Consider the following 24,654-nt stretch of genomic DNA (forward strand, 5'->3'; position numbering starts at 1 on the left):
ATTGTGGCTTTCTGTCTCTCTCCACCTATACTCTTAACTAACCAAATTTTAAATATATATTGTGTGTATACATAGTATATGTACATATTTTATACTCGGATTATATTTTATGCCTCGGATCCTATTTAATTCTAAGATTTACTATGCATCTGCTGGCGCATTCCAAACTAAATCTCATTGTACTTACAATGACAATAAAATATCTTTTTGTCCTGGGTCCCGGTCCCTGTCCCCCTCTGGTCTTGTATTCTAGCATCTGGTTTGTCGTTTTTTTCCGCTGGTGTGAGTTTCCCTCATCCGTCCGCCTAGTATAGATCCCCTCTCTGGCCGATCTCGCATGCCCGGAGTACATGCGTGGGGGAGGGTTCTGTGACACCCCGCAGTCCTTGCCTCTCATTTCAGCCCCTGTGTGGATGATCCCAGGTGCCTCTCGTTTACTCCCTCATCTGTTATGTATTTAAGTGCCTCCTCATCCTGAGCTCCCCAGTCTGCTCATTGTATTCTTATGTGTGTGATGTTATGTTATGTTCTTGCTGCCTGCCTGTGCTCCCTGGTCTGCCCTGTGTTACAGTCTGATCATGCGTACCCTGTTTTTGGCCCCCTGTGCTCCTTTTCCTTTCGCCTTAATCGCCGTTTTGTCTAAATAAAGCCCCTTTTGATTTTCCCCATGTTTCTTCCCGCTATGTGACAATCTCTCTGCCGGCCACAGAATTTGAATCCGTGACCTTCTGATCACAAGTACAGCATCCTCACCCACTGTACCACAACCGAGTCTGATAACAGCGCCATCAGGCAACACATTAACAAAAAATCTTTTTACCTCCTGTACAAGCAGTTTAAAGTCTATTCAGAAATTGAAAGTTATGCAACAAATAGCAAGATTGCCATTAACTTTACTACTAACTTTATATTTTGTGTTCAAAACGTCAGTCATAAGATGAAACTGTATAAATTTAAATGTCAATCAAAAATCTAAACTTTTTATATCTAAAATGCAAAAACGACGTGTACATAGGGTAACCACAATGACTTACTTTAATATTAGATGCAATTAACCTATCAAAAGGTGAATTTAATTAGTAAAACTACATTTAAGATATAGAAAGGCAATACTCATTACTAATATGGGGAACAGCCTATCAGGATCACAAATATTATTATTATTTATTTTTGATATATAGCGCGTCGCGGGCCGTTGCCATGGATACAGTTGCGGGATTCGAACATCACCTGTGGCAAAGAGCACTGAGGAAACATTTACCTGCGCAGAGATTGCGAAAGATTGAGAGAACGACATTTGAGCGAAACAACGACATTTGAGCGAAACAACGACATTTGAGCGAAACAACATCTACAAGAAGAAGATACAGATCAGTGAGGTTGAGCGGGATTCCCTGCGATCACCAAAAGGTACAGTGATCATCTCTGAAAGCGCCTCGCTTCGCTGCGGTCAGCTCTACAAAGTGGGGCGCGTTTGGTTCCTACCGCCTGCCCGGTGCCCGTATTCGTTATTTTGCTCTTTTTAAAAAATGTAAAAAATCAGTGTAAAGAGTAAAGTGTTTAAAGGTTTTATTAATGAGAAATTAGATCCTTTCATCCAAATCGAGTGTTTAATACAAAAATTACTCAGTCAAATACTCCGTTTCGTCAAAGTTTTCATGTCATTTTTTTTACTTCAAGACCGTCAGAAAGAAGAAAACTAAACATTCTTTCACAACAAGCTCCTTGCAGTTAAAGTAAGCTTTCAGCAATGTGTTCTTTATGTCATGTCATAATATTCATCTGAAGGTTGAGCTTAATTAGCGCGAAATTCGAGGTTTACTACGTATATTGCTACACCATAGTATTACGTTTAGTCAGCGCGGGAAAAAAAACCCAACATATTTGTCTCCAATTTAAATACAAACATTTTGTAATAGGGGATGTTAGCCAGTTAGCTGCACCACGTGACTCACCTGCTTTACAACCCAAGCCGGCATTAGAACACAGGTCGGCTAACACCTTGTCAGTGCGCCCCCTAACGGAGTTACCCCACTGCCTCCGCGCTGCTCCGCAGGGATGGCGAGGTGCGCGCACTTCAGGCGCCAGCACCTCATTCAGCAGGAGGCACAAGATCCGTCCAGGCAAGACTGCAGCGGCCCAGAGCAGCAGGAGGAATCCCTGACATGCTGGGGTCCCTCCATCATCGTGGAGCAGCAGGAAATGGCTGCTTTCTTCACACTGCTAGGTGGGTTAGATTAGTTCCAGCGTGAGGAAGAGCTTTAAATTATCTTTTAAATCTGCTTTTATGTAATGAAAATATAACATCAAAATAAAATGCATTTCATTACAAGTACAGTATATGTGCCTGCTTTATGTATACTGGATGAATTCAAATATTGAAAAAAATGTATGTAGTACTAAAATTATTTCATGATGCCCTCAGATGATGATCTGATCCAGGATTTCCTCTGCATGGACTCCTGCTATAAGATGACTGACAAGGTAACTTTAATGCATTGGTTTTGCTACATTAATCACTGTAAGCAAAGCAGAGACGACTTTATCCATCCCTTTGCTCTTCATCTCAGTACCTTCTGGCGATGACCTTCGTTTACTTCAGGAGAGCTCACTTCACTCCTAGTGAGCAGACGAGGATGAACTTCTTCATCGCCCTGTAAGTGACGGCATGCTATGGTGGGCAATATAGATGAATGTTAAAATAATAAGAAAAACAATTTCCTCCATCAGCATGAGGATAAGTCTTGGATGAAACTGTTGGAGGTCAGCCAGCTAATGGATCTTGGAATAGTGAATTCTTCCTCTCCCCAGCTATCTTGCTAACATGATGGAGGAGGAAGAGATGGGAACCAGGTTCGAGATCTTCCCCTGGGCCTTGGGTGAAACCTGGAGAAGTCAGTTTCCCACCTTCCTCAAGAAGAAGGACCAGCTCTGGGCACGGATGGAGTACAGGACTGCTGTCAGCCCCCGCTGCTGTGAGGAGGTACAGTATGTTGCCTGATCTTTAATACAAGTAAATGACATTAATCTTCAGCCACCATGAGGCTTGAAATGTCTCAGAGCAGAGGGAAGGGTTTCTCATCATTAATGACCTTTTCTGTCTTACTGTAACTTAAGCTAAGCTAAGGGCTGTTTGCTCACTGTTGTCTTTGGGGGCAGATACCAAATGACTGTTATCATAAGTGGTGTTTGTTGCTGGTGTCGCAGTGAGTCACGTTCTGCCATCTGATCCATGTATGTCCGTGTCCCCATGCAGGTGATGGCCATCGTACCCTCCCACTCTCTGTGGAAGCGGGAGCGCCCCGAACATCACAGCGGGGCTCAGCGGCACTACGGCAGGGAGGGCCTTCAGCGGCCCCGGGGCCCATCTGCTGCACCCATCGCCTGCACGCTCTGCGACAGGAGGACCACCCAGGAACCTTGTGCTTCTGAGCACGCAGGGAGCCCAGAGTGTAAGTATGAGCTCTAAATGCCAGTTTTTCTGTAGTGCATAATCTGTCAGTTTTTATGCACTGCAACTTGATCCAGTTATTTTCTTTTAGATTTACATTAGTCTTCCCAGAATTGTTGTCACTGAGCACTGTTCTTAAATTTTATTAAAAAGTTACATTTTACGTTCATTGTACATTTTGCAATCCATCTATTGGTTCATTGAGATTTTCCCCAGTTCCTTGTTCTCTGTCTTGTGTGGACCTCAGCCATTAATGAGCCTATTACATTTTACTGAAACATAGAGAGTAGAGCTACAGGTCAAAGTCTTAGCTCAGTCTAGCAGGCCTAGAGACACTTAGCATCAGTATTTACTGTTGTCTGCTACGTTTTTCAGCCAGCGCACAAGGCGGAGAAGCAGAAGAGGATGGAGCCCTGGTCCGGATCAATGAAGAGTAGGTTCTTCTTGGGTAGAATGAAAACCTGCACACACAGCCTAATCGTGTGCTTTAATTCATTACTCCTACAGATGTGCTATACTGAGTATTTCAGGTATTTCGTGGTTCTTCATCCCTGCATCACATGTATTCTATTCCAGCACATTAACTGTAAATCACAATACCTTGTTTGGAAATGATGGTCTTTGGCGCCAATTATGGTAACATCAAGACATCTGTGCAATTAAGAGCAGAAACTTCTAGCTATTAATGGTGATCCTTCTCTCTCTCAGAAGAAGAGGCTCAAAAAGAACATGGGATGGACAGCTGAAGGACCACAGTTGCTGCCCAGATCCACTGGAAGGTCCAAGTCATCCTGACCCTAGAGGAAGGCCTCAGGACCTTGGATTTCCCTCTGGGGGTAAGATGTCATATTAAATTTTATATTAAGTGGTTAAAATGGGTGGATGAAATTGACTGAAGGTGCAGGTTGCAAAAACGACAGGAAGTTAAACGTACAGATGAAATGTATGCTAACGATTGCCTTCCTGTATATGCTAATGCCGGACGGTCCACCCTTTTGGTCTTGCAGCACACGTTGGAGCCCTCGTTCCATGCTGGATCGTCGTGCAGCCGGGATTTTATATGATACAGGTGAGGCACAAAAGTACAACGTTTTCAGTAAGAGTTTGATACTTATTAATGTGCGATACAAAAAATGGATAGTTTCACTTATTGCCCAGGAAACCTCATTTGTAAATAATGATATTTTTTTGCAGCACACTGTGTAACAGGTGTCACGTTTTCGGATTTCTCTGTGAGTGTCCTGCTTTCTGTTTTGCAGCCCCATTTCTGGATCCCTGCTTCCTGGCCTGGGCTTCCAGCTCCTCAACCGTGAGTATGCTTCTGTCTATGACAACCTTAACCCCAGATCTTAAGCATAATTTTATTTTTTTAAATTAAAGTTACAGTGTAAAGATATTCAGTCTCAGTGTGGCCACTCTGATCTCACTCACCCTAGTTTTTTTTTTTTTAGTTTTCTTAATTGTAGTCATAGATTTTTATAAAATTGAGTCCTCTCCCAGGTGGGGAGGTGCACTTCGTGTTGGGCAGTGTCGGGGGGGTGGGATGGGCAGTGTGCCGGGATGCTGCGGAGGGTGGCAATCCTTCCTGCCAGGGGGTGGGCTTGGGGGGCTGGGGCCCCTCTGGCGTGTGGGGGCCCTCCGCCGGGGGGGGGGGGGCGGTGGGCTCCCGGTTGATGGGGCCCTTTGGCCCTGGACCCGCTTGCCTTTTTTTATAATATATATAACCACGGTACCAGGGTGGCTTAGTTCAGAGTGGCCACACTGGGATTGAATATCTTTACACTTACACTAAATTTAAAATAAAGTTGTCCTCCGAAGAGGGGGGGTGGTGGTGGGCAAAAAACAAAAAAAAACAGCTTTTTCCCCCAAGTAGTTCTACTGTTGAACAGTCTGGCCCCTCCCAGGCTAAGACTGGATTTTCTCTGGGTCTGGGGTTTTCCCGTCCTTGGTTGCTAGTTGTGGTCCCATCAGGCATGGTGGGGCGGGACTCTTCCGGTCTGCGCCTGGGGGGGGGGGATCCCTGCTGCCAGGCTGCCTGTGGCGCCCCTGAGCACCCTGGTTGGCCGCCCCTGCCGGCTGTGCGGGGTCGGGGATGGGGACTAATCGGGACCAGTCGTGGTTCTGGTTCCGGTGCGGGGGGGGGTCCACTCCTGGCACGCCCTTATTGCTCCCCTGGGCCCGACACCACATTTCACACAGCACTAGGGCCTTGAGGGGCAGTGGGGAGGTGCGCTGAGACACTGCCCCTCAATTTCTACTTGCATGTTAGACACCACATGACATTAGGGCTGAGGAGGTGGGTTGAGGCAGGTGGGGCTCTGTCGTCTGCCAGCGGGGGGGTGCCCGTGCCTCAACTGCTCGCCCGTTTTTTGCACTTTAGTCTTATACACAGTCCATACTACATTAGAGCCTGGGGGTGCAGGGAGGGGGATGAGGAGCTCTGCCGTCTGCCAGCGGTGGGGCCCTCGTACCTGAACTGCACCCACTAATTTGAATGCATCGTAGACATAAACACATAACTCTGTCACACACATACATACACACTTTACACTGACATGGGACGGGGAAGCGATGGGGGCTGAGGGGCCCCCCCTAACTCTCTGTCTCTGGCCCTGCGCGGGTGGGGGTCCAACGCCGGTGGGGGTGGGGGGGCTCCCCGTTGATGGGGCCTTTTGGCCCTGGACCCGCTTGCCGTTTTTAAATTTTTTTTTTTATATATATATATAATCACAGTACCAGGGCGGCTGAGTTCAGAGTGGCCACACTGGGATTGAATATCTTTACACTTACACTCAATTTAAAATAAAGTTGTCCTCCGAAGAGGGGGGGTGGTGGTGGGCAAAAAACAAAAAAAAAACAGCTTTTTTCCCCCAAGTAGTTCTACTATTGAACAGTCTGGCCCCTCCCAGGCTAAGACTGGATTTTCTAAATGAGATAACATTCCCTCTCTCTGCACTGGAATCATAACTGCAATAAATCTGTAACTAACAAAAAATCATTGCTGCACATTCAGCACTATACCAAAACTCCATTATACCTCATTCATCCAACCATCCATCCATTGTCCAACCCGCTTATCCTACTGGGTCACCAAAAATCCATTAAACCACATTCAGTGGTTACCCAAAACCCATTACTGTACGTCTCTGTCCATACAACACTCGTTATATATATATTTCATTGTATTTTTTCTGTCTATGTATTATGTCTCAGCACATTATGTTTAAACTCAGATTGAAAGGGTAATAGTGCAAGCCGATGTGCAGAATATATAGAGCAGTTTTCTTTGTTTTAGTTTCTGTGAATGTACAATATTTAATAAACAACATAAAATGTTTCATTCATACAAAAACATGAAAGTCCTTTTCACATACTGAAGTAAAAGAAATGAGACTCTTTCATTTCAGTAAGGGAAACAGATTATTTCACTGCACTGATCACTTAAAGTCGCTGCTGTTCTGCCATACAATTATGTGATATTGCACATTATTTTTTTACTTCAGAGGTTTTATATTAGTTCATTTTATTTTTACCCAGTTTAGATATTTTATTCTAGTATTGTATTTTTATCTATTTGTTATTTAGACCTGAGAAACTGTGTTTCGTTCTTATCATGTCAAGTGCTTTGAATGGCAATAAAAGCTGATTCTGATGTATATATTCTTCTCCTGTATTATTCACATCCATTTCGTCTGGCTTACTGAGGTCAGACTCACATCCCTCCAATGCTGCAGCCAAAATTGGCTGAAAACACTGTCTAGATAGATGTGCAATGAGGTAGAGGCTGGCTCTCCTGAGGTTATGCAGGGTCGTTTCTCTACTATATTCAGACAAATCCATTCTGCAAATAAGACACTTGGGATTTTCCTGGGGGAAAATATGAAAAAACTATACTTACAAAGAAATTTGAAAGTGCATAACCACATAGTGTGCTGTTGATCATATATTTGATTGACAGCAGGGATTATCCCACTCCAAGGGTGTCAAAGCCATACTTTCCATCACTAGCAAAATGCCCAACACCTAACAGGCCATGACAGAGGATCATTTCCACAGCTATTGAGACAGGCCTGCCTTTAATCACCGACCAATAAAAAGCCCCCTCATGGAGGGGCGGGATTCCAAACTCACTCATTTTTCTCATATTCCTGTGGGTAGTGGCCGGATCTTCCAGAGGCTCATGCACTCATTGGTGAGGGCAGTAGCTCATCTCCGCAAATCCAGTAGAGCCTGGGTACAGGGAACAGTGATCGGGGCTAGATAACACAGCCTGGAACAGCCCAACCAACATGGTGACAGGGAGGGTTGCATTAACTGGCCCTGTGAATGCCAGCAGAGTCCTACCTCATCGATCCTTCCCTGGCTATAGGGCAGGTCTAACATAATCAGGAAAACAGTGTCCTCCTCATCACTGATGATGATGCCCTCCTGCTCTCTTGAATACATGCATTTAGACAGCAAAAAAACATTTAAACATTAGTAGACAGTAACAATAAATAATACAGGACAATCAACAGTGGAAGAAAATTCTTTGAGCGAGAACCAGTTCTGCTCCCCATGTGAGCCATGCTCACATGAACTTGGGCCAGCTTCCACATCGTCGTGTGGATCTGTCCTGATAGATTAATACTGTAGATACAGAAGAGGCACGATGAAGAGAATACAGTGCAAGGTTAGTACTAACCAGAAAGACCTAGTTAATTAACTAGCTAAATATATATCCCCAATTAACTTCGAAATTTTTGAACATCAGCTGCGGTAGATAAGTAAACATATTAAAAAGAAAGTAGATATATTATTATAGGCTTTAATGGAGGGGCTCAGATGCAAGAGGTCTCCACTCAGTGAAGTTGTGAACAACTCTGGCAGTTCCCTGGCTACATTTCCCAATAGCTCTCATCAGCAACTTACACAGTTGGAATCATGCAACTGAATGAGTCCAACCTGTCACGACATGCAAGCAAGGCACGACCCAAAGGCAGGTTACAGTCTGAATTCCCTGAGATGGGGTGTTGATTGAAGTACACAAGGCAGGTGCACAGCTGTGGACATACCTCCTCATCGTGGCCAGCATGACCAAACACTTTCATAAGGCATTTCTCCAGTCAGAAATGATCCCTGAAAGTATAGCAGTTTAATGCTCGCAGACTCTTCTGAAGACGGAAGCAGTTTCATCCACGGTGTCTCTGGTCTTCAAGAACATTAGCTGGCTTCATCTTCCTTTGTATATATTGCTGGATGGCCCCACTGAGCCACTCTTGAAAGTTGAGATATACTGTACTTAAAGAAACTGCATTAAACGGATTTTATGTAAAGTGGCTGGCATTTTTATTACCTTCAGAAAGACATATGAAATACCACATTCTATAAGACTTACTACAAGAAGGTTATCATTTAAATGAAAATATTCTATAGAAAAAAAGGACACCTATATTAATAAGGAAGGATGGTACTTTATTTCAGTCATGGCACCTGCCCATCTCAAAACCTCCCCCTATGGGAGCCTTAGTGGTTCACCTATGCAGCTCCAAGGGTCCAGCACACAACAGCAAATCCCACCCAGATCCATTCCTCTAGCTGTATGAGATGGGAGATTACAGGGTTCAGCGAGAATTGTAGTGCCAGTAAGACTATACATACAGACAAGACCTCAAAACTTTCACTTATATTGACCAGTTTAATTGTCCAAAAATGTATGCTACAACACATGCCGTAAGCAACAAATATGAGAAATCTTTTCTATCACATCCATTCTTACAAAAGTAGGACAACACCACAATGAGTAACTGAGTAAAGGAGATCTCCCCAGGAATAATCACAATCACATGCAAGCAATATTAAATCACTGTCAAATATCTTATACAGGTATGTGCACCCTTCCCCATATGGGCATACAGGTACAAAATGGGTGGTAAATTTCTGCCCCATCTTAATCTGCACCCTCACCATAAGCCTGGATAAGTTCAATTTACTTAAGAAAATTGAGGAAACAGGTCTCCTTAAAAAAAGTTAATTTAACTTAAAACTTAACAAGTTGCTTCAACTCTTCAATCTTTTGTAAAAGCTTTTTTCAAGACGAGGGCAGAATACTCTTGGTCGTCTCTGTCTTTGCTCCTTTTCCATCTGTCCCACTCTTGCAAGAGCCCAAGCACATGTCCTGCAGCTCATGACTGCAAGGACACTCTGCTTCCTTTGAACTCATTTTTGACTCATTGTAATGAAAATAATTCTTTTCTAATCAATATTTTAGCCAAAATAATTTGCTTAGTAGGTGTGTTGATAAGCTAGATGTCACTTGACCCCTACCTAATGGTAATTGAATGGTAATGGAAATTAAACAGGCATGTCCCAAAAGATGATAAGACAAAGTACAAGGGGTACAATTGGGGGGAAAAAATCTATGTTTTATTTAGATTTGAATGAAATGTCCAAAATTATTAATGCCCTTCTCAATAGTCAATGAAAAAGCCTTTATTGGATTTTACAGCATAAGAACATAAGAAATTTACAAATGAGAGGAGGCCATCAAGCTTGTTTGGGGAGAACTTAACTAATAGCTCAGAGTTGTTAAAAGCTTATCTAGCTCTGATTTAAAGTAACCCAGGGTTTTAGCTTGCACTACACTAGCAGGAAGACTATTCCGTACTCTAAGTACACGCCGTGTAAAGAAGTGCTTCTTCAAATTCATTTTAAAATGTTCTCCCACTAATTTCCACTTATAGCCGCGAGTTCTAGTATTTAAACTAATACTGAAATAGCCATTTGGCTGAACAGTATCCAGACCTGTTAGAATCTTATATACCTGGATCATGTCCCCCCTTAGTCTCCTTTACTCAAGGCTAAACAGATACAGCTCAGCTAACCTCTCCTCATAAGACATTCCTCTAAGACCAGGAATCATTCTCGTAGCCCTACGTTGCACCCTTTCCAAGGCAGCAATGTCCTTCTTAAGGTATGGTGACCAAACCTGCACACAATATTCATGGTGGGCTCTTACCAAGGAATTGTATAATCGTAGCATCACTTCCCTTGACCTAAACTATACACACCTAGAGCTATAACCCAACATCCTAGTAGGCCTTTTACAGTGCCCACTTTTAATATTAATTGGGGCTTTCCGTCTTTCTCCACTTATATTCTTAACTAACCAAATTTTAAATATATATTCTGTGTATACCTAGTATGTGTACATATTTTATTCTCGGATTCTATTTTATGCCTTGGATTCTGTTTAATTGTAAGATTTACTATGCATCTGCTGGCGCGTTCCAAACTAAATCTCATTGCACTTACTATGACAATAAAATATCTTTTTGTCCCGGGTCCCGGTCCCTGTCCCCCTCTGGTCTTGTATTCTAGCATCTGGTCTGTCGTTTTTTTCCCTGGTGTGAGTTTCCCTCATCCGTCCGCCTAGTACAGATCCCCTCTCCGGCCGACCTCGCATGCCTGGAGTACATGCGTGGGGGAGGGTTCTGTGACACCTGCAGTCCTTGCCTCTCGTTTCAGCCCCTGTGTGGATGATCCCAGGTGCCTCTCGTTTACTCCCTCATCTGTGATGTATTTAAGTGCCTCCTCATTCTGACCTCTCCAGTCTGCTCATTGTATTCTTATGTGTGTGATGTTATGTTGTTGCTGCCTGCCTGTGCTCCCTGGTCTGCCCTGTGTTTACAGTCTGATCATTTTTCGCCCCCTGTGCTCCTTTTCCTTTCGCCTTACCTGCCGTTTTGTCTAAATAAAGCCCATTTTGATTTTCCCCATCTTTGCCTTTGCTTCCTTTCTTCCCGCTATGTGACAAACTCTCTGCCGACCACAGAATTTGAATCGGTGACCTTCTGATCACGAACACAGCATCCTCACCCATTACCACAACAGAGTCTGATAACAGCGCCATCAGGCAACACATTAGCAAAAAATCTTTTTACCTCCTTTACATGCTGTTTAAAGTCTATTCAGAAATTGAATTTATAAGTTATGCAACAAATAGCAATTGTTATACTGAGTTTTATTACTTTTAAAAGCTAAGAATGCATTCACTTAGAGGGCATTAACTTTACTACTAACTTTATATTTTGTGTTCAAAACGTCAGTCATAACATGAAACTGTATAAGTATAAATCTGTCAATCAAAAATCTAAACTCTGTATGTCTAAAATGCAAAAACGACGTGTACATAGGGTAACCACAATGACTTGCTTTAGTATTAGATGTAATTAATCCATCAAAAGGTGATTTTAATTTTTAAAACTACATATAAGACATAGAAAAGCAATACTCATTACTAATATGGGGAACAGCCTATCAGGATCATAAATATTATTTATTTTTGAATCATACATGCCAGATATATAGCGCATCGCGGGCCGTTGCCATGGATACAGTTGCGGGATTCGAACCTCAGCTGCAGCGAAGAGCACTGCAAAAACCTTTACCTGAGCACACATTGAGAGACATTGAGAAAGAACGGCATTTCAGCAAAATAACACCAACAACAAGAAGATACAGATCAGTAAGGTTGGGCGGGATTCCCTGCGATCACCAAACGGTACAGTGATCATCTCTGAAAGTGCCTCGCTTCGCTGGGGTCAGCTCTACAAAGTGGGGCGCGTTTGGTTCCTACCGCCTGCCTGGTGCCCGTCTTCAATATTTTGCAAATATTTACAGATAGTTACAAAAGAAAATCCACAGCAAACAAATCCAAAAAAAGGGCTAAGCAGAAATCAATGGTCAAACAGCAAAAGAGTCAAGCACAATAAATCATCAGTCATACAGCAAGTATCAAACAAATCACAAAAGCAAATGGTCTCCTGTTCTTGGCCTGGACAGGCCTTATAAAGGAAGTGATTATAGGACATAGGAGGAAACCCGGGCCAATCAAAATAGAGGGGAAGGTGATGTAACAGGGGGCAGGGCCAGGAACAGAATGACACACCCCCCCACAGAAACATCCGCCCACTGTATGGAGTAAATTATCCCTGGGGGTCGTAACAAATGGCTGCTTTCTTTGCACTGCTAGGTGGGTTCGATTAGTTCCAGCATGAGGAAGAGCTTTAAATTATCTTTTAAATCTGCTTTTTTGTAATGAAAATACAACATCAAAATAAAATGCATATCATTACAAGAACAGTATATGTGCCTGCTTTATGTGTACTGGACGAATTCAAATACTGGATACAGGTGCCGGCACCTCAGTCAGCAGGAGGCACAAGGTCCGTCCAGACAGGACTACAGCGACACGGAGCAGCAAGAGGAGTCCCAGACATGCTGGGGTCCCGCCATCATCATCGAGCAGCAGGAAATGGCTGCTTTCTTTGCACTGCTAGGTGGGTTAGATTAGTTCCAGCGTGAATGATCTTTTAAATCTGCTTTTTTGTAATGAAAATATAACATCAAAATAAAGTGCATTTCATTACAAGAACAGTATGTGCCTGCTTTATGTATTCTGGACTAATTCAAATATTGAAGAAAAAAAGTATGTAGTACTAATAATATTTCCTGATGCCCTCAGATGACCTGATCCAGCATTTCCTTCGCATGGACGCCTGCTACAAGATGACCGACAAGGTAACTATCATGCATTGGTTTTGCTACATTAATCACTGTAAGCAATGCAGAGACTACTTTTTCCATCCCTTTGCTCTTCACCTCAGTACCTTCTGGCGATGACCTTCATCTACTTTAAGAGAGCTCACTTCACTCCCAGTAAGCAGACAAGGATGAACTTCTTCATCGCCCTGTAAGTGACGGCATGCTATGCTGGGCAATAGAGATGGATGTTAAAATAATAACAAAAACAATTTCCTCCATCAACGTGAGGATATGTCTTGGATGAAATTGTTGGAGGTCAGCCAGCCAATGGATCTTGGAAAAGTGAAATCTTCCTCTCCCCAGGTATCTTCTTAACATGATGGAGGAGGAAGAGATGGGAAACAGGTTTGAGATCTTCCCCTGGGCCTTGGGCCAAAACCGGAAAAGTCAGTTTCCCGCCTTCCTCAAGACGAAGGACCAGCTCCGGGCACAGGTGCAGTACAGGACTGCTGTGAGCCGCCGCTGCTGAGGAGGTACAGTATGTTGCCTGATCTTTAATACAAGCAAATGACATTAAGCCACCATGAGGCTTGAAATGTCTTACTGTAACTTAAGCTAAGGGCTGTTTGCTCACTGTTGATACCAGATACCACATGACTGTTATCATAAGTGGTGTTTGTTGCTGGTGTCACAGTGAGTCACGTTCTGCCATCTGATCCATGTATGTCCGTGTCCCCATGCAGGTGATGGCCATCGTACCCTCCCACTCTCTGTGGAAGCGGGAGCGCCCCGAACATCACAGTGGGGCTCAGCGGCACTACGACAGGGAGGGCCTTCAGCGGCCCCGGGGCCCATCTGCTGCACCCATCGCCTGCACGCTCTGCGACAGGAGGACCATCCAGACCCAGGAACCTTGTGCTTCTGAGCACGCAGGGAGCCCAGAGTGTAAGTATGAGCTCTAAATGCCAGTTTTTCTGTAGTGCATAGCCTGTCAGTTTTTATGCACTGCAACTTGATCCAGTTATTTTCTTTTAGATTTACATTAGTCTTCCCAGAATTGTTGTCACTGAGCACTTTTCTTAAATATTCTTAAAAAGTCCAATTTTATATTCATTTTACATTTTGCAATCCATCCATTGATTCATTGAGATTTCCCCCAGTTCCTTGTTCGCTGTCTTGTGTGGATCTCTCAGCCATTAATGAGCCTTTTACATCCTACTGAAACACAGAGAGCAGAGATAGAGGTCAAAGTCTTAGCTCAGTCAAGCAGGCCTAGAGAGACACTTAGCGTCAGTATTTACTGTTGTCTGCTAAGTTTTTCAGCCAGTGCACAAGGCAGAGAACCAGAAGAGGATGGAGCCCTGGTCCGGATCAATGAAGAGTAGGTTCTTCTTGGGTAGAATGAAAACCTGCACACAGCCTAATCGTGTGCTTTAATTCATTACTCCTACAGATGTGCTATACTGAGTATTTCAGGTATTTCGTGGTTCTTCATTCCTGCATCACATGTATTCTATTCCAGCACATTAACTGTAAATCACAAGACCTTGTTTGGAAATGATGGTCTTTGGCACCAATTATGGTAACATCAAGACATCTGTGCAATTAAGAGCAGAAACTTCTAGCTATTAATGGTCATCCTTCTCTCTCAGAAGAAGAGGCTCAAAGCGAACATGGGATGGACAGCTGAAGGACCACAGTTGCTGCCCAGATCCACTGGAAGGTCCAAGTCATCCTGACCCTAGAGGAAAGCCTCAGGACCTTGGATCTCCCTCTGGGGGTAAGATGTCATATTACATTTTATATTAAGTGGTTAAAATGGGTGGATGAAATTGACTGAAGGTGCAGGTTGCAAAAACGACAGGAAGTTAAATGTACAGATGAAATGTATGCTAACGATTGCCTTCCTGTATATGCTAATGCCAGGCAGGTCAGGCGTGCTGCAAGTCAGGAGGGTCACCATGGAAACGACGGTCCTGCCTTTTGGTCTTGTAGCACACGTTGGAGCCCTCGTTCCAGGCTGGATCGTCGTGCAGCCGGGATTTTATATGATACAGGTGAGGCACAAAAGTACAACGTTTTCAGTAAGAGTTTGGTACTAATTAATGTGTGATACAAAAAATGGATAGTTTCACTTATTGCCCAGGAAACCTCATTTGTAAATAAAGATATTTTTTTGCAGCACGCTGTGTAACAGGTGTCATGTTTTCGGGTTTCTCTGTGAGTGTCCTGGTTTCTGTTTTGCAGCCCCATTTCTGGATCCCTGCTTCCTGGTCTGGGTTCTCCAGTGTTCCGGGGCTCAGTCTGCCTTCCTGGGGACCTCAGCCAGTCATTGGTCCCCTGTTGCCATGCCTCCCCCTTGTAAGAATGCCAGCACCTGCCTTACTTTCAATAAAAACACAGATAGACCTCACATTCAGTGTGAGCTATTCTTGCTCCCACATGTGGTCACATACTGAGCATTAACTCTCTGTCTGTCATGCAGCCCTGATCCAACCTGCCCTGCGTGCTCCAGTCGCAGCTCATCAACCAGTGCCGAGTCCTCGTCTGCGTTGGATTGACCCTTCTGACTTCCAGACCGTCCAGCTCCTCAACCGTGAGTATGCTTCTGTCTATGACAACCTTAACCCCTACCAAGCCCAGATCTTAGCCATAATTTTCCTTTTTTAAATTAAAGTTACAGTGTAAAGATATTCAATCCCAGTGTGGCCACTCTGATCTCACTCGCCCTAGTTATTTTTTTTTAGTTTTTTAATTGTAGTCGGGGGGGGGGGGGGTAGTGTGCCGGGACGCTGCGGAGGGCGGCAATCCGTCCTGCCAGGGGGTGGGCTTGGGGGGCTGGGGCCCCTCTGGCATGTGGGGGCCCTCCGCCTTGGGGGGGGGCGGTGGGCTCCCGGTTGATGGGGCCCTTTGGCCCTGGACCCGCTTGCCTTTTTTTAATATATATACTGTATAGTCACAGTACCAGGGTGGCTCAGTTCAGAGTGGCCACACTGGGATTGAATAACTTTACACTTACACTTAATTTAAAATAAAGTTGTCCTCCGAAGAGGGGGGGTGGTGGGGGAGAAAAAAAATTAAAAAACAGCTTTTTTCCCCCAAGTAGTTCTACTATTGAACAGTCTGGCCCCTCCCAGGCTAAGACTGGATTTTCTCTGTTTGCCGGTGGGTCTGGGGTTTTCCCGTCCTTGGCTGCTAGTTGTGGTCCCATCAGGCATGGTGGGGCAGGACTCTTCCGGTCTGCGCCTGGGGGGGGGGGGGGGGTCCCCTGCTGCTGGGTTGCCTGTGGCGCCCCTGAGCACCCCGGTTGGCCACCCCTGCCGGCTGTGCGGGGTTGGGGATGGGGACTAATCGGGACCAGTCGTGGTTCTGGTTCCGGTGCGGGGGGGGGGTCCACTCCTGGCACGCCCTTATTGCTCCCCTGGGCCCGACACCACATTTCACACAGCACTAGGGCCTTGTGGGGCAGTGGGGAGGTGCGCTGAGACACTGCCCCTCAATTTCTACTTGCATGTTAGACACCACATGACATTAGGGCTGAGGAGGTGGGTTGAGGCAGGTGGGGCTCTGTCGTCTGCCAGCGGTGGGGTGCCCGTGCCTCAACTGCAATCCCGTTTTTTGCACATTAGTCATATACACAGTCCATACTACATTAGAGCCTGGGGGTGCGGGGAGGGGGATGAGGGACTCTGCCGTCTGCCAGCGGTGGGGCCCTCGTACCTGAACTGCACCCACTAATTTTAATGCATCGTAGACATAAACACATACCGTATTTTTCGGACCATAAGACGCACCTTTTCCTCCCCCAAAAGAGGGGAGAAAAAGTCACTGCGTCTTATGGTCCGAATATTGCTCTGCTCACATGCTTTAACCCTCTGGGGTCGAATGCATAGTTGGCGACGCAGCGTACGTCTATTTCAGTTTATCTCTCGCTGAAATCTTAATGTAGAATCATGAAAAAACGCTGGCTAAATCCGTAATCTGTCTTCTTTTCAAAACGTCCATTGTCGGAAGTATTACAGTTTTTAAAATTAGGTTAAACTATGTCCCCTTACTTTGTTTTACCTGCATCGGGGGCGTGTAGTACCGCTGTCACCCGAAGATCGCTATTCACATTCTAAATAGCCGCATTAGCGCGTATTCAAATCGCATTCGCATGGTAATTTGGTGAACAACGCAACGGTGAAACACGATCCAAATACATCCCCATCAGCGCCATAAAAGGGGGGAGGGATGTGGCCAGGTGTCAATGGATCATTCATACACATGAAAGTTTTTTGTTACTGAAGTGTCTCCTTGTTTCTTTGTACTTTAATTGTTTTTTACTGACTTTATTTGTTAATAACAGTGATAATGGTTCTTAATGCTGCTGTTGACTACTGTTCACTGTACATGGTTGACGTAAAATATTGTTGGACACTATTTGGTTCAGAATCTTTTTTTTCTTCATTTCCCTCCCCTACAACTAGGTGCGTCTTATGGTCCGGTGCGTCTTATGGTCCGAAAAATACGGTAACTCTCTCACACACATACATACACACTTTACACTAATATGGGACGGGGAAGCGATGGGGGCTGAGGGGCCCCCCCTAACTCTCTGTCTCTGGCCCTACGCGGGTGGGGGTCCAGCGCCGTTGGGGGTGGGGGGTGGGGCTCCCGGTTGATGGGGCCCTTTGGCCCTGGACCCTCTTGCCTTTTTTAAAATTTTATTTTTTATATATATAATCATGGTACCAGGGCGGCTGAGTTCAGAGTGGCCACACTGGGATTGAATAACTTTACACTTACACTAAATTTAAAATAAAGTTGTCCTCCGAAGAGGGGGGGTGGTGGGCAAAAAACAAACAAAAAAAAAAGTCTGGCCCCTCCCAGGCTAAGACTGGATTTTCTAAATGAGATAACATTCCCTCTATCTGCACTGGAATCATAACTGCAATAAATCTGTAACTAACAAAAAATCATTGCTGCACATTCAGCACTTTACCAAAAATCCATTATACGTCATTCATCCATCCATCCATCCATTGTCCAACCTGCTTATCCTACTGGGTCGCGGGGGGTCCGGAGCCTATCCCGGAAGCAATGGGCACGAGGCACGGAACAACCCTGGATGGGGGGCCAGCCCATCGCAGGGCAATACCTCATTCAGTGGTTACCCAAAATCCATTACTGTACGTCTCTGTGCATACAACTCTTGCAATATACACTCACCTAAAGGATTATTAGGAACACCACACTAATACGGTGTTTGACCCCCTTTCGCCTTCAGAACTGCCTTAATTCTACGTGGCATTGATTCAACAAGGTGCTGAAAGCATTCTTTAGAAATGTTGGCCCATATTTATAGGATAGCATCTTGCAGTTGATGGAGATTTGTGGGATGCACATCCAGGGCACGAAGCTCCCGTTCCACCACATCCCAAAGATGCTCTATTGGGTTGAGATCTGGTGACTGTTGGGGCCATTGTAGTACAGTGAACTCATTGTCATGTTCAAGAAACCAATTTGAAATGATTCGAGCTTTGTGACATGGTGCATTATCCTGCTGGAAGTAGCCATCAGAGGATGGGTACATGGTGGTCATAAAGGGATGGACATGGCCAGAAACAATGCTCAGGTAGGCCGTGGCATTTAAACGATGCCCAATTGGCACTAAGGGGCCTAAAGTATGCCAAGAAAACATCCCCCACACCATTACACCACCACCAGCAGCCTGCACAGTGGTAACAAGGCATGATGGATCCATGTTCTCATTCTGTTTACGCCAAATTCTGACTCTACCATTTGAATGTCTCAACAGAAATCGAGACTCATCAGACCAGGCAACATTTTTCCAGTCTTCAACTGTCCAATTTTGGTGAGCTCGTGCAAATTATAGCCTCTTTTTCCTATTTGTAGTGGAGATGAGTGGTACCCGGTGGGGTCTTCTGCTGTTGTAGCCCATCCGCCTCAAGGTTGTGCGTGTTGTGGCTTCACAAATGCTTTGCTGCATACCTCAGTTGTAACGAGTGGTTATTTCAGCCAAAGTTGCTCTTCTATCAGCTTGAATCAGTCGGACCATTCTCCTCTGACCTCTAGCATCAACAAGGCATTTTCGCCCACAGGACTGCCGCATACTGGATGTTTTTCCCTTTGCACACCATTCTTTGTAAACCCTAGAAATGGTTGTGCGTGAAAATCCTAGTAACTGAGCAGATTGTGAAATATTCAGACCGGCCCGTCTGGCACCAACAACCATGCCACGCTCAAAATTGCTTAAATCACCTTTCTTTCCCATTCTGACATTCAGTTTGGAGTTCAGGAGATTGTCTTGACCAGGACCTAAATGCATTGAAGCAACTGCCATGTGATTGGTTGATTAGATAATTGCATTAATGAGAAATTGAACAGGTATTCCTAATAATCCTTTAGGTGAGTGTATATGTTTCATTGTATCATTCTGTCTATGTATTACACATTCTGTTTAAACTGTCAGATTGAAAGGGTTTAAATGTCTTTCATATTCAATTTACCTCTGCTTTCTTGCACTATAACAAGATCACCATTTCATCTCTGCATATAACCCATGAATCATACAGCTGAAGATGAAAAACTCTCCCAGATTTCCTAATTACCCAATTTGCAAAATAAAAAGTCTCTCATTTTGATGTGAATGAGAATAACTTCAGCCTGAAAGATACAAATTGGGGAAAGGGCAGTGTGTTGTAATAGTGCAAGCCGATTTGCAGAATATATAGAGCTGTTTTCTTTGTTTTATTTCCAATAATATTTACAATATTTAAGAAAATTTAATTTGGAAAAAAGTTTGGTTTATAAACATAAAATGTTTAATTCATACAAAAACATGAAAGTCTGTTAGCATAAATGAAAAATGTGCTCTCAATTGTCAACTGTACATATGTAAATGAGTTTGTGTTGATGACCGAAGGGAGGCAGCTGTCAGCTAAGCCGACATTGAGAAGTGTTAATAAAGTTTTGTTTTTTGAAGGTAAAAGATACAGCAGTTTCCCATGTGTGTGTGTCAATCCTCCATAAAAGTTTACATATTAGGTCTAGTATAACATTTTACACGTCATAACGGCTGTTGCATGTATTTCTGCTAACAAAGTCCGTTTCAGACTAAACTTTTATCTCAGTAAGGAAAACAGTTTATTTCACTGTTTCAGACTGACTGTGTTTCATTGCTAAGATGTAATGTTCAGACTGCAGTCAGACTGTTAAACTGCTCCACCACCCAAATACTGAACATCTTGCACTGTAGTAACATGCCTTGATGTCACTCTGTCACTTACCCTTGCTACTTGCACTGATCACATTAAGTCGTTGCTTTATCTTAGTTCATTCTATTTTTACCCAGTTCAGATATTTTATTCTAGTACTGTATTTTTATCTGGAGTTTAGACCTGAGAAACTGTGTTTCGTTCTTATCATGTCAAGTGCTTTGAATGGCAATAAAAGCTGATTCTGATGTATATATTCTTCTCCTGTATGATTCACATCCATTTAGTCTGGCTTGCTGAGGTCAGACTCACATCCCTCCAATGCTGCAGCCAAATTTGGCTGAAAACACTGTCTACAGAGATGTGCAATGAGGTAGAGGCTGGCTCACCTGAGGTTATGCAGGGTTGTTTCTCCACTATATTCAGACAAATCCATTCTGCAAATAAGACACTTGGGATTTTCCTGGGGGAAAATATGAAAAAACTATACTTACAAAGAAATTTGAAAGTGCATAACCACATAGTGTGCTGTTGATCATATATTTGATTGACAGTAGGGATTATCCCACTCCAAGGGTGTCAAAGCCAAACTTTCCATCACTAGCAAAATGCCCAAAACCTAACAGGCCATGACAGAGGATCATTTCCACAGCTATTGAGACAGGCCTGCCTTTAATCACCGACCAATAAAAAGCCCCCTCATGGAGGGGCGGGATTCCGAACTCACTCATATTTCTCATATTCCTATGGGTAGTGGCTGGATCTTCCAGAGCCTCAAGCACTCATTGGTGAGGGCAGTAGCTCATGTCTGCAAATCCAGTAGAGCCTGGGTACAGGGAACAGTGATCGGGGCTAGATAACACAGCCTGGAACAGCCCAACCAACATGGTGACAGGGAGGGTTGCATTAACAGGTCCTGTGAACGCCAGCAAAGTCCTACCTCATCGATCCTTCTCTGGCTATAGGGCAGGTCTAACATAATCAGGAAAACAGTGTCCTCCTCATCACTGATGATGATGCCCTCCTGCTCTCTTGAATACATGCATTTAGACAGCAAAAAAACATTTATACATTAGTAGACAGCAACAATAAATAATACAGGACAATCAACAGTGGAAGAAAATTCTTTGAGCGAGAACCAGTTCTGCTCCCCATGTGAGCCATGCTCGCATGAACTTGGGGCAGCTTCCACATCGTCACATGGATCTGTCCACGAGTGACAACTTCTGCCACTTGACCCGACAGTGCGATGGGCTTATGCTCTCATCATAGGGTGTCATCAGAATTCAGAACAGACAGCGAAGCCAGTGGCACTGGTGCCTCAGGGACTGGTGACCGTCACTGGAGCTGTCACGAGTACACTTTCATTCAGCAGACATGCATGGTACAGTGCCACTGGGGTGTGGGATTCCTCCACCTCTTGAAGCCAATGTCCCCAATTGTTCCACTCATCTCTGCATCTGTATCAGAGTGCCTGGCCATTAAATCCCTGCACATGCAGGAATACAGACGTCTCAGACTTTGACAAACATGCAAAAACTGAATAAGTTAACTGCCGCCATTTTTAAGCCACCGTAACAGGCAACATCTAAACTATATTAATTAATCCACAAAATCAATGTTTATTTCTAGCTATTTGGATACTTGACAGCCAAGATATTGTAACCTACCCTTATTGTGATCTGACATTAATGCAACCAGTCAACAGAGGACAGTGCAGCAAGCAGAGCACGCTGGTGCAATTTCAGAATCCCAAAACAGAGCTGGAGTTAGCCACCAAGATATGATAAACTGAAGGTCGCCTAAATATATGTATCAAAATCCCATATTCCAAATTCCATATACAAAAAACAAAAAACAATTTCTTACCTCTCCTATAGCGGATCCCGGTCAGCAAGCTGTCCTGATAGACTAATACTGTAGATACAGAAGAGGCACAATGAAGAGAAGACAGTGTAAAGTTAATAGTAACCAGAAAGAACTAGTTAATTATATATCCCCAATTAACTTTAAAATGATTGAAAATCAGCTGTGTTGATGAGTAAACATATTAAGAAGAAAGTAGATATATTATTATAAGCTTTAATGGAGGGGCTCAGATGCAAGAGGTGACCAAACAGAGAGCACAGGACTAAAAGACACTAATATACATGACTAACAAAGGAGAAAACACAAGGCAGCTGTGACTGGTAAACAAGAGGGCAGGTAAGACTAACAAGCTCCAGGTGCTGCAGATTAGAAGCTATGGCCGAGGGGAACCCATGGATCTCACAAGCAGGACAGGGCTGGACGTGACAGTACAGTACCACCCCCCCCACCCCCCAAGCCATGCACTCCAGGCGTGCAAAGCTGGCCAGGGAGGGGACCCAAGGAACCAGACGAGAGGAAGCGCACATGGGGCCAGGACACGGGGCAGGACCACGGACACTGGACAGGGTCGATTACCAGACAAGCAGACTCACAGGACCAAGGACCTACTGTAGGGAGACAAAAGGAATTAGGAATAGCACCAGGCAAACAGAACAGGCAACCATTACACCAAAGGGATGACAGCAGACACTAATGAGAACACCCAACAGATGACACCACAGGTCAAGATAGGACATTGAGAGGGACAGAAGCAGGGCGAAGGACTGTAAGGACAACAGACTGGGCAGAAAAAAAGACAGGAACAGGACTGACACATGGAAGGACCGCCAGCATAGCAACAGAGACATCAGTGCAAACCACAGGGGGAACACACTAGGGAAAGATGACAGGACAGGGTGAAGACAAGGAGGGAATCGAAACCAGGCAGGTTCAGGGCAAAGCCTGAGGCAGGAGAGGGAGTGAGGTTAGACTGGGGGGTCTGGATGAGCCCAGTTATGAGAGAAATACTAGCAACTTATCAACATTCTACCCACCTGCATTAAGCAGAAATAACCTGAGCAGATGGACACGGTACGTTGCGTTTCGTCTCCAAATCGCTTCTGAGGGAGATGGTGGAAATGTCCCTTTTTACCTGATTCCCCAGAGCAACTGACACGGACGCAACGTTCCGTTCCTCTGTTAATACACTACCAATTTCTTACATAGTTACGTATTTTAAATCTATATCCATACTCTCACATAAATGTATTTATTGAACCCAAAATACCCCTTTGGTCATATTGTGATCATCCATTTCTTAAAGGGTGCGTCACACATGCACCCTGCGGCACGATAGATCAGTTAACTGAGCATTGGACTCCAGAAATAGACAAGATTCATCAAGAGAGTAAAGAGGCACTAGAGGAGAGCAGGTCAGAGAAAGGAAGAAGAAAAAAAATTGCAAAAAAAAACAAGGATAGGTGACCTCTGCTGATCAGAGCTTTCTGCTGAATGGAATGCATGTTGGATGACTGTTGACACCTGATCTCTATTTGGAAAAAGACTGATCTGCCAATCTTATTCTGTTGCCAGATTTTCCTGACCTAAGCTTCTCACGAAGTAGAGTTGCAAATTTGCATAAAGACCTACACAAGCATGCACAGATGCTGTGTACCTAGATGAGACATCATAAAAAGTGGAAAATGAGAGATGCGGACTTGGACGCATGTAATACCAATGAACATGAAACTTTGTGACTGTGTATCTGATGCAGCAGTCTGAGGCACAGGAACTCCATAAGGTACAGTGCTCTCCCCTTTCTTTTTCACTTTCATGTTTACATCAGACTTCAAATACAACATGGACAGCTATCACCTCCAGAAGGTCTCTGATGATACAGCTATTGTTGGACATATATCACAAGGCAACAATCTGGAATACAGAGAGGTCATCACTAACTTTGTCGAATGGTGTGGATGGAAACACCTGCAGATAAATGCAAATAAGACAAAGGGAATGATGATTGACTTCCGCTGCACTGTGACTTGTCTGTAGTGGTGAACATTCAGGGAATGGATGTAGAGGTTGTGTCACTTTACAAATACCTGGGTGTTCAACATCAATAACAAACTGGACTGGTCACACAATACAGATGCCCTGTACAAGAAGGGCCAAACTCCACCTGCTGAGAAGACTGAGGCCCTTTATTTTGTGCAGGTCACTGTTAAGAAATTTTATGACACAGTGGTAGTATCTGCAATATTGTGTGCAGGGGCCTGCTGGGGATGCAGTAGCTGAGAGAGGAACAAGCAGGTCAGCAGTGCTGGCTCTGTCTTGCACTCTACTGAGGAGGTGGGTGAGAGGAGGATGTTCACCAAACTTACATCCATGCTGGACAATCCCTCTCAACCCCTGCACATGACGGTGAGGGTGTCACAAAGCTCCTTCAGCCCCAGATTGCTACATCCAGCATGTAAGAAGGAACGCTTCGGCATATCCTTCGTTCTCTCTGCCAGGGCTGGAGTGGGACCAAAAAATGCCAGGCACATGTCCTGCAGCTCATGACTGCAAGGACACTCTGCTTCCTTTGAACTCATTTTTGACTCATTA

The 24,654-nt window shown here is 44.3% G+C and overlaps 1 protein-coding gene and 2 long non-coding RNA genes across 7 annotated transcripts; 2 read left to right on the forward strand and 1 right to left on the reverse strand.

Annotated features, from left to right (window-relative positions):
- The first annotated feature begins 1,209 nt into the window (after positions 1-1,209).
- LOC140581318 (speedy protein A-like) lies at positions 1,210-4,883 on the forward strand. 3 transcript variants are annotated; one of them, XM_072703681.1, is made up of 10 exons: positions 1,210-1,410; positions 2,057-2,227; positions 2,426-2,484; positions 2,571-2,656; positions 2,812-2,983; positions 3,257-3,452; positions 3,827-3,884; positions 4,160-4,287; positions 4,459-4,520; positions 4,711-4,883. In XM_072703681.1, exons 2-10 carry the CDS (start codon positions 2,059-2,061, stop codon positions 4,762-4,764), a joined length of 984 nt encoding a protein of 327 aa, XP_072559782.1. In that variant the 5' UTR covers positions 1,210-1,410; positions 2,057-2,058; the 3' UTR covers positions 4,765-4,883. The 3 variants fall into 3 exon arrangements, with proteins under 3 accessions (XP_072559782.1, XP_072559784.1, XP_072559783.1); XM_072703683.1 differs by having other exon boundaries at positions 4,163-4,287; XM_072703682.1 differs by lacking the exon at positions 1,210-1,410 and adding an exon at positions 1,423-1,736.
- A 1,758-nt stretch (positions 4,884-6,641) lies between these two features.
- LOC140581338 (uncharacterized) lies at positions 6,642-24,252 on the reverse strand. 3 transcript variants are annotated; one of them, XR_011984415.1, is made up of 7 exons: positions 22,066-24,252; positions 21,137-21,227; positions 20,924-21,022; positions 20,586-20,659; positions 7,796-15,361; positions 7,583-7,681; positions 6,642-7,318 (listed from the first exon to the last, which is right to left on the reverse strand). It is a non-coding gene; the product is annotated as an uncharacterized lncRNA (long non-coding RNA). The 3 variants fall into 3 exon arrangements; XR_011984416.1 differs by having other exon boundaries at positions 6,642-7,681; positions 7,796-15,357; XR_011984414.1 differs by having other exon boundaries at positions 6,642-7,681.
- LOC140581339 (uncharacterized) lies at positions 14,629-15,699 on the forward strand. The gene is made up of 4 exons (XR_011984417.1): positions 14,629-14,756; positions 14,903-15,033; positions 15,224-15,337; positions 15,462-15,699. It is a non-coding gene; the product is annotated as an uncharacterized lncRNA (long non-coding RNA).
- Positions 24,253-24,654: the final 402 nt, after the last annotated feature.

Source organism: Paramormyrops kingsleyae, chromosome 20 (genome assembly GCF_048594095.1).
Source record: "Paramormyrops kingsleyae isolate MSU_618 chromosome 20, PKINGS_0.4, whole genome shotgun sequence".
NCBI classification, from domain to species: domain Eukaryota; kingdom Metazoa; phylum Chordata; class Actinopteri; order Osteoglossiformes; family Mormyridae; genus Paramormyrops; species Paramormyrops kingsleyae.

Bases quoted from the DNA above. Each gene is read 5' to 3' on its own strand.
- LOC140581318 (XM_072703681.1), top strand. From the start codon at position 2,059: ATGGCGAGGTGCGCGCACTTCAGGCGCCAGCACCTCATTCAGCAGGAG. The intron at 2,228-2,425 runs GTGGGTTAGATT...TGATGCCCTCAG, and splicing joins TGCTTTCTTCACACTGCTAG to ATGATGATCTGATCCAGGAT. The intron at 3,453-3,826 runs GTAAGTATGAGC...TACGTTTTTCAG, and splicing joins GCACGCAGGGAGCCCAGAGT to CCAGCGCACAAGGCGGAGAA.